The following is a 12,939-nucleotide window of genomic DNA, read 5'->3' as shown; positions in this document are numbered from 1 at the left end:
TCAAACTTTGTCAGTTGATGCATCTTGGGTCTTTGGAGTACAACTGAAAAGTAGGTCACCCTGAGCTACTTTAGAAATTTTATGGCTGTATTTAATATTTTCGGGTACTATTTGGCTTTGAATCATCAAAATTTGTCAGTTGATATATCTTGGGTCTTTGGAGTAGGTCAACTGTAATTTAGGTCACTGTGACCTAATTTTCAATTTATGTCTATAATTAAATATTTCGGGTACTAATTGACTTAGAATCATCAAACTTTGTTGATGCATCTTGGTCTTCAGAGTAGGTCGACTGAAAAGTAGGTCACCATGACCTACTTTTGAAAATGTATGGCTTTAATTAAATATTTCAGGGACTAATTGGCTTTGAATCATCAAACTTAGTCAGATGATGCATCTTGGTCCGCAGAGTTAGTTGATTGAAAAGGAGGTCACTGTGACCTACTTTTGAAATTTATGGCTTTATTTAAATACATCTGGTACTATTTGGCTTAGAGTCATCAAACTTTGTCAGTTGTTGCATCTTGGGTCCTCAAAGTATGTCATCTGAAAAGTAGGTCACTGTGAGCTACTTTTGAAATTTTATGATAATAATTTTAAAAATATTTTAGGTATTAATTGGCTTAGAATCATCAAACCTTGTTGATTGTATCTTGGGTCCTCAGAGAATGACAAGTGATAAGTAGGTCACCATGACCTACTCTCAGGCACTAATTGGCTTAGAATCATCTTGGGTTCTCAGTGTTTCATCTAAAATGTAGGTTATGATGACCTACAATTGGAATTTCAAGGCTTTATCTAAATATACAGGATACTTAGAGGCTTCAAATAGAAGTGATAGGTTGCACAGTTTATCAGAAGAGCGATTCAAGGCCCTTAGGCCTCCTGTTTGGGGTCACAAGATCAGGAGTCAAGGTTCAAATTGAATATATTAGGAATAAAATGTCAATATCATAAAAAGCATAGTAACTTTGAAGTTGATCCCTCTTTTATATTGTCATAAGGTGGGTATATATTTTTTATAACATACATTGATTCACTTGTATTGTGAATTAAGTTTGGGAGGAAATTGAAATCTAAATACCTTTCAAGTATTGTGGTACATCATTGTATTAGTTTGATGTATTTGAACAAATGACTAATTAATTGATTGATTGTATATTGCTTTACGTCCCATTCGAGAATTTTTCACTCATATAGAGACGTCACCATATACCGGTGAAGGGCTTCAAATTTTGACCTTTACTCGGCACTCAGAGCCATTGAGCAGTCAGGGATCTTTATCGTGCCAACGCCTGCCGTGACACGGGGCATCGGTTTTTAAGGTCTCATCCGAAGGACCCGCAACTTTCACTTCAAAGTGCCGAGCGCATGGCGAAGGAACAGTTGCTACCTATTTTTTATCGACTTAGGTCTGTCGCGGCCGAGATTCGAACTCACGACCTCCCGATCACGGAGCGAGCGCTCTACCGACTGAGCTACCGTGAACGGTCAATGACTAATTAAAAAGATTACTATAGGATTATTTTTCCTATTGAGCCAAGACATGGGATATTTAATCCTAGCATCTTCATTTAGTGGGATTTCTTGTCCTGTGGGAGAAATAATCCCATTTTGCAACAACCAAGGGATTTTTTTCCCCATATGGGACAAATTATCCCATAGTATTATTTCTCCCATGGGATTTTGGTGGGATTTCAGGTGGGATGAAAAATCCCCCCATTCTCCCATGGGATTTTAAGTTTTGGGAGAAGTTTATAAGAAAACTACAACATTGTGGAAGTTAAGATTGACATGATGAGATGAGAATAAAAAATCCCACCAAAATCCAGGAAAATTTTTAAATTATGTCTTTTCGAAAGGGTACCTAAAAGTCCGGACTATGTCGTGTCCGAACTTAAATGTCGCAGTGTATATTAAATATTACTTTAAAACAAGTTTTTACACGTGTTCTGTGGTTTCATTCCAAATAATTGAGTCACATTTTAATATGTCTCGGGGTTTGGTTTTGTTTATAATTACGTAACCGGCCATCCCCCGATCACGCGTGACCTAGATCCAGTGATCAGTGGCCATACACTAAACAGGCATTGCCGTACTAAATCTATTTTGCAAACTGAACGATGTACGGATAATTGTGTTTTTTAATCATATCGGATCTTTCAAATTATTTCATCTTATATATGTTAGTCATGTTGGTGATATTCTTATTAAACAATCGTGGCCGAAATCACAAGAAATCCATTGCGTGTGAACCAGCGACCTGCGTTCGTAAACAAAACATTTTTTCGTCGTTTAATGTTGAAACATACACTATATTAAATTTTAAAAATGTTGAAACACAAGAAATCCATTGCGTGTGAACCAGCGACCTGCGTTCGTAAACAAAACATTTTTTCGTCGTTTAATGTTGAAACATACACTATATTAAATTTTAAAAATGTTGAAACATACACTATATTAAATTTTAAAAAAAAGTTAGCAAAAATTGAATCAGTCTTTAACTGCATTTAAGTGCATTTCACATATCCCGGGTTTTGTGTTTGTTTACAATTATGTAACCTTTCCCTCTATAGCATATGGCCGAGGAAGCAACTATTAGTGCTCATACACAAATCATTGTCATTCTATATTCATTTTGCTAACACAATGATTTACGGAAAATTATTTTTTAAATCATATCGGATCTACAATTAAATCATTTAATCTTAACTTGATTTAATTTAAATCCAAAACATTTTATTAAGGACGTATAAAGGTCTCCGATTTCATGAATCCTAATCTTTATACTGCATACATGTATTTAATAAACGATTTTTTTCTCAGTTACGTGTTATTGTGTGTTTAATTTCGGAGATTCATTGTGTGTGGTTAATTCTGCAGATAATTCTAACTTAACGCACAAGGTTTGTAGACAAAGAATTCAGCTAAAAAAACAGATATATTTGAAAACAATAAGACGCATTGCTAAACACTCTTACAAATATTTTCTTTTTAAAATGGCTATCATTATGATTACACCAACTCTGAACATGCTGTGTGAAAAACTCTGTCGACTATAGTTTTGTAACTCTAGCATATGCACGTACGTGTGCTTTTATTAAACATCCAATTTTCCATTCACGCCATCAAAATCTACCTAGCTTAAGATCGATAATATACTGCCCGTCAATCATACAAAAATAAAACAATAGCTGCTGATTTGATTGACAAGCCAGCTACCTGTGCTACCTGATAGTCTGAGTTTGCATGCTTTGAAAGCAATTGCATGTACCTTGTCACGCGTCAAACGCTTTCATGTACCGCTTGAAAGTCGCTTTGTATACACTCTGGTAAAAACTTAATTATATTTGTTGGTAATTATATTTCACAAAATAATTGAGAGAAGAGAATTAAACTTTGAGTTCATTATTTTTTATTTTCACTGCTGTTTTGTACATTGTACTTGTACGCGATATGTCGCCCAAGATAACTGTACAGCTTTCCGAAGAAAAAAAAATTGGCGGCTATTCGAACCCCTTTTCGCCTTCAATGTCCTCTTCAAAACATGCCTGTTTACAGAGAAAAGATCATAATATTCAATAAAATATTTCATTTTATATGTAATTTGATTTGTATGTATAAGTATCTGAAAGGCTATATTGTGCTGAATTTTTTAAAATACATGTTTTATGTAATACATATTTTTTAGCATACGATAAAATATCGGCAAAACTATAAACTTAATTATTTCTAATGTCCAGAAGTGTGTAACCTAAAATCCATGCATTTAAGAAGTATGTTAACTTTTTATAATTTAATTCCACTTGCACGCGCGGTTCAAAAGAAAAAAAAATGACAAGGAGTACATATACATGGACTTGAATATAACAAATTTATTAGCACACATCTAATGATGAAAATGAACATAATTGATAATACACTTTTACAACTTCATTTCAATGATAAGTTATTCTAAAATTTTACTTCAAATGTCAGAAAGGCCAGCACAGCCAAAATACTCTTAATTGTCTCTGTTTTAATTACAATGTCAATCACAATAACTCTTTTCTTTAGATCCCTTTATTTCTTATTTGCACATAGTTGATTTTCACAATGATAGTACCTTTATCAAAATATTTCTACCCCTACGATTTGTAGTCGTGGTTTCGAATACCACCAGTCGCCCGCCTGGCGCAGTGGTTTGAGCGTTTGCTCTAGAGTCGCGGAGTAAGGAGTTATCTTTACGTCGCGGGTTCGACTCCCTGTGCGGGACATGGAGACCGGTCCTTTGCATGAGACCGTATAAACCGAGATCCCGTGTAGCAGTAAATGCTGGCACGAAAGAGATCCCTCACTGCTCAATGGCCTTGAGTGTCGAGTATAGGTCTGAATTTGCAGCCCTCCACCGGCAAGTGGTGGCGTTTCCATATATGAGTGAAAAATCTCGACGGGAACGTTAACACACAAACAAACAAACAATTTCACTACAGAACGTGGAGTATGGTCCTTCGGATGAGACCGTATAAACCGAGGTCCCGTGTAGCAGTAGGTGCCGGCATGAAAAAAATCCCCCACTGCTCAATGGCCTTGAGTGTCGAGTATAGGTCTGAATTTGCAGCCCTCCACTGGCAAATGCTGGCAGCTCAAGGGACGTTAAACAACAAAGAGAAAATCAAACAAACATTTTTGTGTCGCCTGCAGAGTAGAGCAGCACTTAGCGATCAATTTACCTGGCGTCTGTCTTGCTGTCCGTCCGTCTGTCACACCTTATATCTCGAGAAATGTAAGAGGTATGGATTTGATAATTTGCACATATAGCTTGACACTATGGCTTTTGTATTTTTCCATGGCTTCCGACCTAGATATCCTTGAACTTGACCTTTGACCTACTTTTCAAAATAACCAATAATGCCGATATACAACTTCATTTTGATATTTATGAGGTAAGTCTATGCTATTTAGAATGTGTACTGTTTGTCATAAAACATTTTGAAAAATACCAGCGTTACAGTCCACTTGACCTTGACCTTTGACCTATTTTGTAAAATATACTGCGGAGGGTTAAATTTAACTTATGTCTTTTGAAATTACAGAGGCAGGGTTTGATAATTAACAGTTATACATGTTTATGAGCTCATGACAATGTATTTTGACACTGTATGAAATAAAGGAAACCTCAAAAACTGAAATTTAAGTACTATGAAAATACAACGGGATCGATATTCCAAAATGGATGGTGTAGACTGACAATTGGTGATATGATGGACTGAAGCCTCTTTCGAAGGATTGTTGAAATCACATACTTAAATAATTTATATATAATTATTTATAATAAAGGAGATGGGTGAACATAGCGTGCAAAAAGCCTATAGCTTCAGATATATAAAAATCATGTTCAGTTTGTGAATTTAGTATTTAGAGTAAAGTTCTCATTATTGAAATTTATGAAATTACGATAAACAAAACTTTTCTGAGGAAAATTTTCTCGGCAAAATTTATTCTTTTATTAAAAAAATAAATATGTGGTATTCATGGGTTCGAACCCTGGCAATAAAAATCCTCAGTATTATTTTCTTTCGAGACTAGCACGCTAACCACTAGACTACACAAGTCCTGATGAAGAGTGGCATTTAAATCATGTTTGTGATATGACCCTTGACTTAATGGACTTCAAGTATTTCTCGAAAAGATGCGAATGTTATGTCATAAAAGTATATTTTTAAGGTATAGTGGGTCATTGCTCCATATTTTTGGTAACCAAAAAAAAATAATTTTTATGCAAACTTTGAGGATTAACTTTCAAAAAAGTGAAGCGAAGACCCACTCATATCGAAAAATAGCATTATAGTATGAGAAAATGACTCATTTTGCCCGCTTTAGTGTGTGTCTAATATTTCTCAGGCAAATAATTTCAATCTTTGAGGGATTTTTGCAAATTATAGAGATTTTATATAAAGTATATTTTAATGTTAGACGAAATATCAAGGAAAATTTTGATATAATTGAAATTTAATTTTTCATCTTCATGTTTGTCACACTATAGGCTTATCGCTCGTCATGTTCACCCATCTCCTTTATTCAAATTTCATTAATATCCATTTTAGCTTTCAGGGGTTAAGGATTTGCATTTCTATTTGATTGTTAGATTCTATCGCAGTCTTACTGTCCCTGGATTGTTTTTTTTTTTTGGCATGAACTAAATTCAATGCCATAGCAAATAAATTGCTGATAACTTTTAGACTTAGTTACATCTTTATTGAAGCTAAAACCATGCGTTCCTGGGAACACTCTAGTTCTGTAAGAAATCGGCAAAGATAATTAAGCAGAGATTTTTGATGAATAAAATGGGTTTTTTTTAAAACCTTTTTATAACGCTGACTATATATACATGTATGGTCTGCGTTATAAAACATGATGTGATAGGGTAACGTAATGCACCTTGTACACGTACTCAAGGACACCGACGTTTTTCAATATCGAAATTGGACATAAAACATATTTACAATAAAATTTGAAGCCAGCGAGTTAAAAGTAATAAATTACAATTATATGGAAACGAAATGAAAAAAAAAAACATGTGTAAACTTGTCAAGTTGGAAACACCCAGAATGGGTATTGTTGGGTATCATACAGACTGTGTCATGGCCTTGACTCAAGTTCAAGGTCACTAAGAACAAGATGCTTTTACTGGATGTGTGGTCTGAAAGAACATGTGTTAACTTGTCAAGTCGGTCACACAGATAGGTTTGCGTCATAACCAGAGTGTGTCATGGCTTGATGCAAGGTCATCTGGACAAGTTCAAGGTCACGAAATAGAAAGTGTATATTATTTTATTGTCTTTCTACTGGCGAAGCATTGCAAGTTGATAGTCCCTTAAAAGATTATTAATCATCTTAGAATATGGCATGACCTTGACTCAAGGTCACTGCTCCAACGGAAGACCTATTCGTTGCTCTGCAACGAGCTGGGCTCTAGTTAACTGTACGCATTTTACCAGTTTACGTTCTCCATGTTCACCTCGATGTTATTAGTTATGTAACACAACCCGCGATCCCACGTTGCCGAGGTCACCAGTGTACCAGCCACCCGCGGTCATAACATGCATAAGCCATGTAAACAAAATAAACATCTGAGAAGACAAATCCATTGTGTAAAAACAACGATTAATGAAACATTATGTGTTTTTTATTTATATCGAATCTTTAAGATAACTTAATCTCATCTTTGATTTAGTCTTAATTCCAAACACTAGTGCATAAAATCATTACGAATTTTCGCTTTCACCGACCTGGTCACTGTCGACACAACAATATGATAAAAAAAACAATTTATTTCTCTATCCCGTGTTACTGTATTCTATTTCAATTGTAATTGAAATGGTGCTACGGCAAATAATTGCAATTAGTGATGGAAATATTAAGTATTAATACTTGTGTAAAGTATAATTTTTACTATCAGTCTCTTGTTTCTTCATTTAATTTTTCATTTAATATTAAATAAACTATATACATAAAATAATACTTTTAAACATACAATAATTCAAGCCTTCTTGCAGCAGACAGTTTACATTCCGCTCTGTCTCTCTGTTTAACTTTAAAATTTGTAACCCCGTTCACACGTGGCCGCAGAGATTAGCGAGCCGCGGTCATATCGGTGTTAAAATGCAGTGTACTCATAGCGATTAATGGAAAATTGTGTTTGAAATCATTTCGAATTTTAAATATTATTTTATATCACTCTATCTCACGCTTATTTTATCATTGTCTTATCCGCCTGTGCGTTTATTCATTTTAAGTTTTATGCATTTTAATTGCCGACTTAACCACTAGGTTTGCAACAATTTATTTTTCTGTCTCATGGTTTAAACTGCATGTACACATGCATAATAATTGTAAGTGGAGGTGACGTTTTCAATTCTCGGGAAAATCGAAAATTAAATTAATCACTTCTGAGTTTGCATTATTTGCTACCAAACTTATAATTGTATTGTGCAGAATGATATACTTATGCATTTCTTTTATTTCGTCGAATAAACAGAATATCCCAATACACGATTTTACGGATACATGCTTGTAAGTACTTGCAGTTTTACATGGACGAGCGCCCAAACTAAATACATCCTGAGCTTTCAGAATACACATGCCTGTGTACAAAACAAACGGGTAATTCACAGATAAGGAAAAACAGAATAAACATGTCTCCATAAATTAAATACATAATCGCAATGATGTGTTTTATTGATCAGCATACGTTTTTTTATCCTTCGCCTATGCATTTCGACTATACGGAAAAAAGATCCGACTCGGTAAAATTATAGCAAACGAGGTTGAAAATTGTCGGACTTTTTATCCAGATTAAAAAAAAAATGTGTTAGTCCTTTGAATGGCAATATATCCGAATAGTAATTAAACAGCCTATCAAATATATCACGGCGTCCATATAAGGATGAAACTTTGTTTGATAAATAAAGTGGTTCTTACAAATATGTAACAATTTTTAAACATCTAAATAATTATTTCATTTTTCTAACAAATACTAATTTGGTTCATATTACTTTAGATTTTAGACACAATATATTCTTTTAGTTCTTGTATTATTTCATACTTCTATTGATCCTATGCTAATTATATACAGGTGACCGTAAGAGAGATATGCTAAAATGTTACAGGTTTTCTAACAACCAGAGGCACCTTAATGTCGCTTATTCACCTTTTGGTGGATTATCCGGAGATCCAGAATAAAATACAAAATGAAATTGATGACATAATTGGCGAAAGAGAGGCGCACATCAACGACCGATCTTCATGTCCCTTCACAGAGGCAGTGATCCTAGAAACACTACGTTACATATCCCACGTCCCTTTGTCTATCCTTCATTACACACTTGAGGACTGTACCATCAGGGGCCATTTGGTTCCAAAAGGAACACGAGTAAGAGATTCTTTTTCTACGGGATTCACTGGTTTATTTTTATATGGCTTTATTAAGATGTTTTTCTGTCCTTGTTAATTTTGATTTCTGAAGAGAGTAAAATATTGAACTAGTAGGGGCTTCTTCAGATGGTGTTTTTAAGGTCTGGAAATTCGCATTGGCAGTCCAGGCTTTCAAATGTTAATATATAGCAGAAGACGTGCTTCCCGTTCTTATTTATTTATATATTTTTGGCAAGTTTCTTAATTTCAAGTGTGAAATCACTTTGTATATTTATTTTTGTGTCCCTTCCGAATATACAACTGATAAAAGTTTGAGCTTTAAGGAGTCAACTTTTTCCCTGCATGTGTATGTAACTTGTTTCCTTACTACTGTCTCCCGCTTTTGCAACATCTTGGCGACATTAAATATTCACCCGTCCGTCCTCCTGTCTGTCACGAAAACTATATAAAAAACAAAACTTTTATATTTAACATGTGCATTACCTGTGACAAGGATTTTCCAAATGCGTTTATTTTTTTTTCACTTCAACACTTTGTAAACCCACCTGCATATCAAAAAGAAAACAGTTCTCTGAATTTTCTTTCACCAATTTTATTGCCGATACTAATCACCTGAACTTAATTCAGCATTTTACACCAACATATAAAACTTGAATTGCATTTAATATCAAACAAAATTCAGAATAAACAGCTAAAACAAAATCATTTTCCCTGCGTACATATATACATGTAATATATATTTAACCAATAATAAAACATTATTCTCTTAAAACTGCTTAATCACATTATTTGCAATACATAGGAAGTATCTTGTATTTTCTCTGCAAATAAAAAAAGTCGATGCTCACTCGTACATATAGTAAATATAGAATTAACTATATTGCAGCATTACGCGGAATTTATGTTATTACTTCCACTTTATGATTCGACTTTTTGCAAATGAAACCTTTTTTCCAAAACATCTATCTTTATAATGGAGAATTTTTTTAGAAATAAAAAAAAAATATTTTCAATTTATAATGGTACATTGTCGTTATCATTTTACATTGTATGAATGATTACAGATACTTACAAATTTGTGGACTGTTCATCATAGCGATGAATGGGATGATCCATTCGTCTTCAGACCTGCGCGGTTCCTTGACGATTCTGGATTACTTTTACCAGCAACACACCAAACTAGAAAAAGGTTTATATATATATATATATATATATATATATATATATATATATATATATATATATATATAACTCTGATTTAAGGACTAGGGAGACCAGACCATTATATATGGCTTAAGGAGACAATATACAGATTTTTTAAATTTGCTTTTTTCTAAAAAGAAATACCAGATCAAAGATCTATAGAACACAATTTAGTCGACTCTTGCTTTATTTTTTCAGAATAAATGCCTCCTAAAAATATATGAAAAAAATGGTCTCCTTAATATTTTATGTTTCTTTCATATGACTTAAGGAGACCAGTGTATATTTTTTATAAATATAACTTGTGGTTTAAGTAGACCATTTTTCTTTCATAGTAATTTCACTTATTATGCATTAATTAACATATTGTTTCCAACCAGAATAGTTGCGGATGGTCTTTAGTCAAGGTCAGCAGAAAGATATTTGTGCTAATGTGACTCAACATGATCAGTACAAAACTTTGAATTAAACTAAAGCCATTGCACAAGTAACTTAAATAGAGAGTAGTTGCCCCCGTGGCGCAGTGGTTAGAGCGTCTGCTCTAGAGTAGCGAAGTAAGGAGTTGATCCTTACGTCGCAGGTTCAAATCCCACTGTGGGATGGGGAGACCGGTCCTTCAGATGAGACCATATAAATCGAGGTCCTGTGTCGCAGTAGGTGCTGGCACGAAAAAAATCCCTCGATGCTCAATGGCCGTAAGTGCCGAGTATAGGACAAAATTTGCAGATCTCCACCGGCATGTGGTGGTGTCTCCATATGAGTGAAAAAATCTCGAGAGGAATGTTAAACAACATACAATCAATCAATATATAGAGAGTATAAGCCCAGAGTAGCTTGTTCTGATATCCACATTTAACTCTCACCCACGTGGTCGCCCACGTGGTGCAGTGGAAAGAGCCTCTGCTCTAGAGTCGTGGAGTTAGTTGATCCTTTTGTCACATGTTTGAATCCCACTGTGGGACGTAGAGACCGGTCCTTCATACAAACAGAGGTCCAGTGTCACAGTAGATGCTGGAATGAAAACCATTGGCCCTGAGTGCCGAGCATAGGTCATTTGCAGCTCTCCATCGGCAAGTGTTGGCATCTCCATATGAGTGAAAAATTCTCCAGAGGGACGTTAAACAACAAACAAACTCTCAATGCCCAAAACAGTTTAAGCTAAAAGTGAATGCAGACATAGATTATTCTCTAGATCAAGTATAGTATACTTATTATTGTTTTGTTGAGGACACAAAGTTCACAGTGGACATCAAGTAGTTTTTCCTGCTATTTATACCCAGCTTCGTCACCGAGTGCATTCGCTTTCCAACTAATTGATGAAGCTCTGACCTATGCCTACATTTGTTTAAATTCTTTGTGATTTAAGAATACATTTGACCAGTTGAAACCAAGAGTACATGTACTACATAAAATTTCAAGGTTGTGATTAAGATTCAGTAAAAGTTATGCCCCATCCAGTATAGCAATATGTGGATGCCATGTTCAATATACATATTTGCTATCATTAAACTTGCAGAGACCATGAATCAACATAATTCAAATGCTTAAAAATCATTTTATTTTTACTGCTAGTCAAAATACAGTCACTCAAGCATATCCTTTGTTAATTTGAAAAAAAAATGATAGTTTAACATTTATTATTAATACCATACCAAAGCACAAGATAGAGCACTTCTTAAATAATCCAATGATTCATGCTGTGATTTTACCTATTTAGATGTTTCTTATTTACAGTTCAGTATACATGATATACCAGTACAATGTGACACTAACCTAGTATCAGAGCAGTTAAATGGATCATTACTATTCTGTTTTTAAGAAGTTTGCAGGGTAAAAAGTATAATAAAATGAAAATGTTGATACAATTATTGATTGCATATCAATGCTAAAAACTTTTATAAAATATCAAACATTGTATCATAACAGCTTTTACAAATTAATTCAATACATTCCAAGGTACAAAAATCAAATTGTTTTCATCCACAGTTTTATCATATTCAGTTGAACAACAGCTACATCTATTATATAAAATGTATGGTAGTTGGCACTGATGGTATATATATCCTGAGCAAAGAAAAAACATACCTAATCAAAGAATACAAAGCTCACTTCTATAAATGTTATCTACTAGTAAGGCAAAGTCTCACTCAACAAACACTCTGGTAATGTATATCACCTGGATCCAAAATCTATGCAAGTTGGTCTGGGTTAGATTAAACTGCTCAATAACCCTGAAAATGTATGTTACATCCAGCATCAGAAGCAGGATATATCATCTATGTTTACTGATCACCAAAGAGTATATTGTTACTTTGAATGAACCTTCTCTAAAAAACTGGTCATTAATCCAGAAAATCTAAGTCAAATCAAGGATTGGTACCCTGAAACATTTACATGTACATACATCATCTTTGCAGGTTTGTTCAACATAGAGTTTATAATTACATGAGAATAGGACTGCTCAAAACACTTAATCTTGTGAAATCCCCCATGTGGCGCAAAGGATAGAGTTTGTAATCTAGAGTCGCGAGTAAGGATTTAATCCTTAAGTCTCAGGTTCAAATCCACTGGGGATGTGGGGACCAGTCCTTCAGATAATACCATATAAACCGAGGTCCCGCCTAGCAGTTGATGTGGGCACAAAAAAGATCCCTTACTGCTCAAGGCCCTGAGTGCAAAGTATAGTTCAAATTTTGCAGCTCTCCACCAGCAAGTAGTGGCATCTCCATATGGATGAAAAATTCTTGAGAGGGATGTTAAACAACAAACAAACAAAAACAAAAACAAAAACACATGAGGAAAATGTAGATCAGGTCAAGC

The 12,939-nt window shown here is 34.4% G+C and overlaps 1 protein-coding gene across 1 annotated transcript in view; it reads left to right on the top strand.

Moving 5' to 3' along the window:
- The window catches only part of LOC133190964 (cytochrome P450 1A2-like), a 90,652-nt gene that overhangs the window by 51,815 nt on the left and 25,898 nt on the right, over positions 1–12,939 (top strand). The window contains exons 4-5 of the mRNA XM_061326646.1: positions 8,652–8,914; positions 9,981–10,105. Coding sequence (XP_061182630.1) covers positions 8,652–8,914; positions 9,981–10,105 — 388 coding nt within the window. The remainder of the gene's footprint in view (positions 1–8,651; positions 8,915–9,980; positions 10,106–12,939) is intronic.

Source organism: Saccostrea echinata, unplaced genomic scaffold (genome assembly GCF_033153115.1).
Source record: "Saccostrea echinata isolate AGI-Se365-2 ecotype Australia unplaced genomic scaffold, CSIRO_AGI_Sech_v1 ptg000001l, whole genome shotgun sequence".
NCBI classification, from domain to species: Eukaryota; Metazoa; Mollusca; class Bivalvia; order Ostreida; family Ostreidae; genus Saccostrea; species Saccostrea echinata.
The sequence above is the reverse complement of the archived record's forward strand: the minus strand, read 5'-3'. Positions and strand labels throughout refer to the sequence as shown.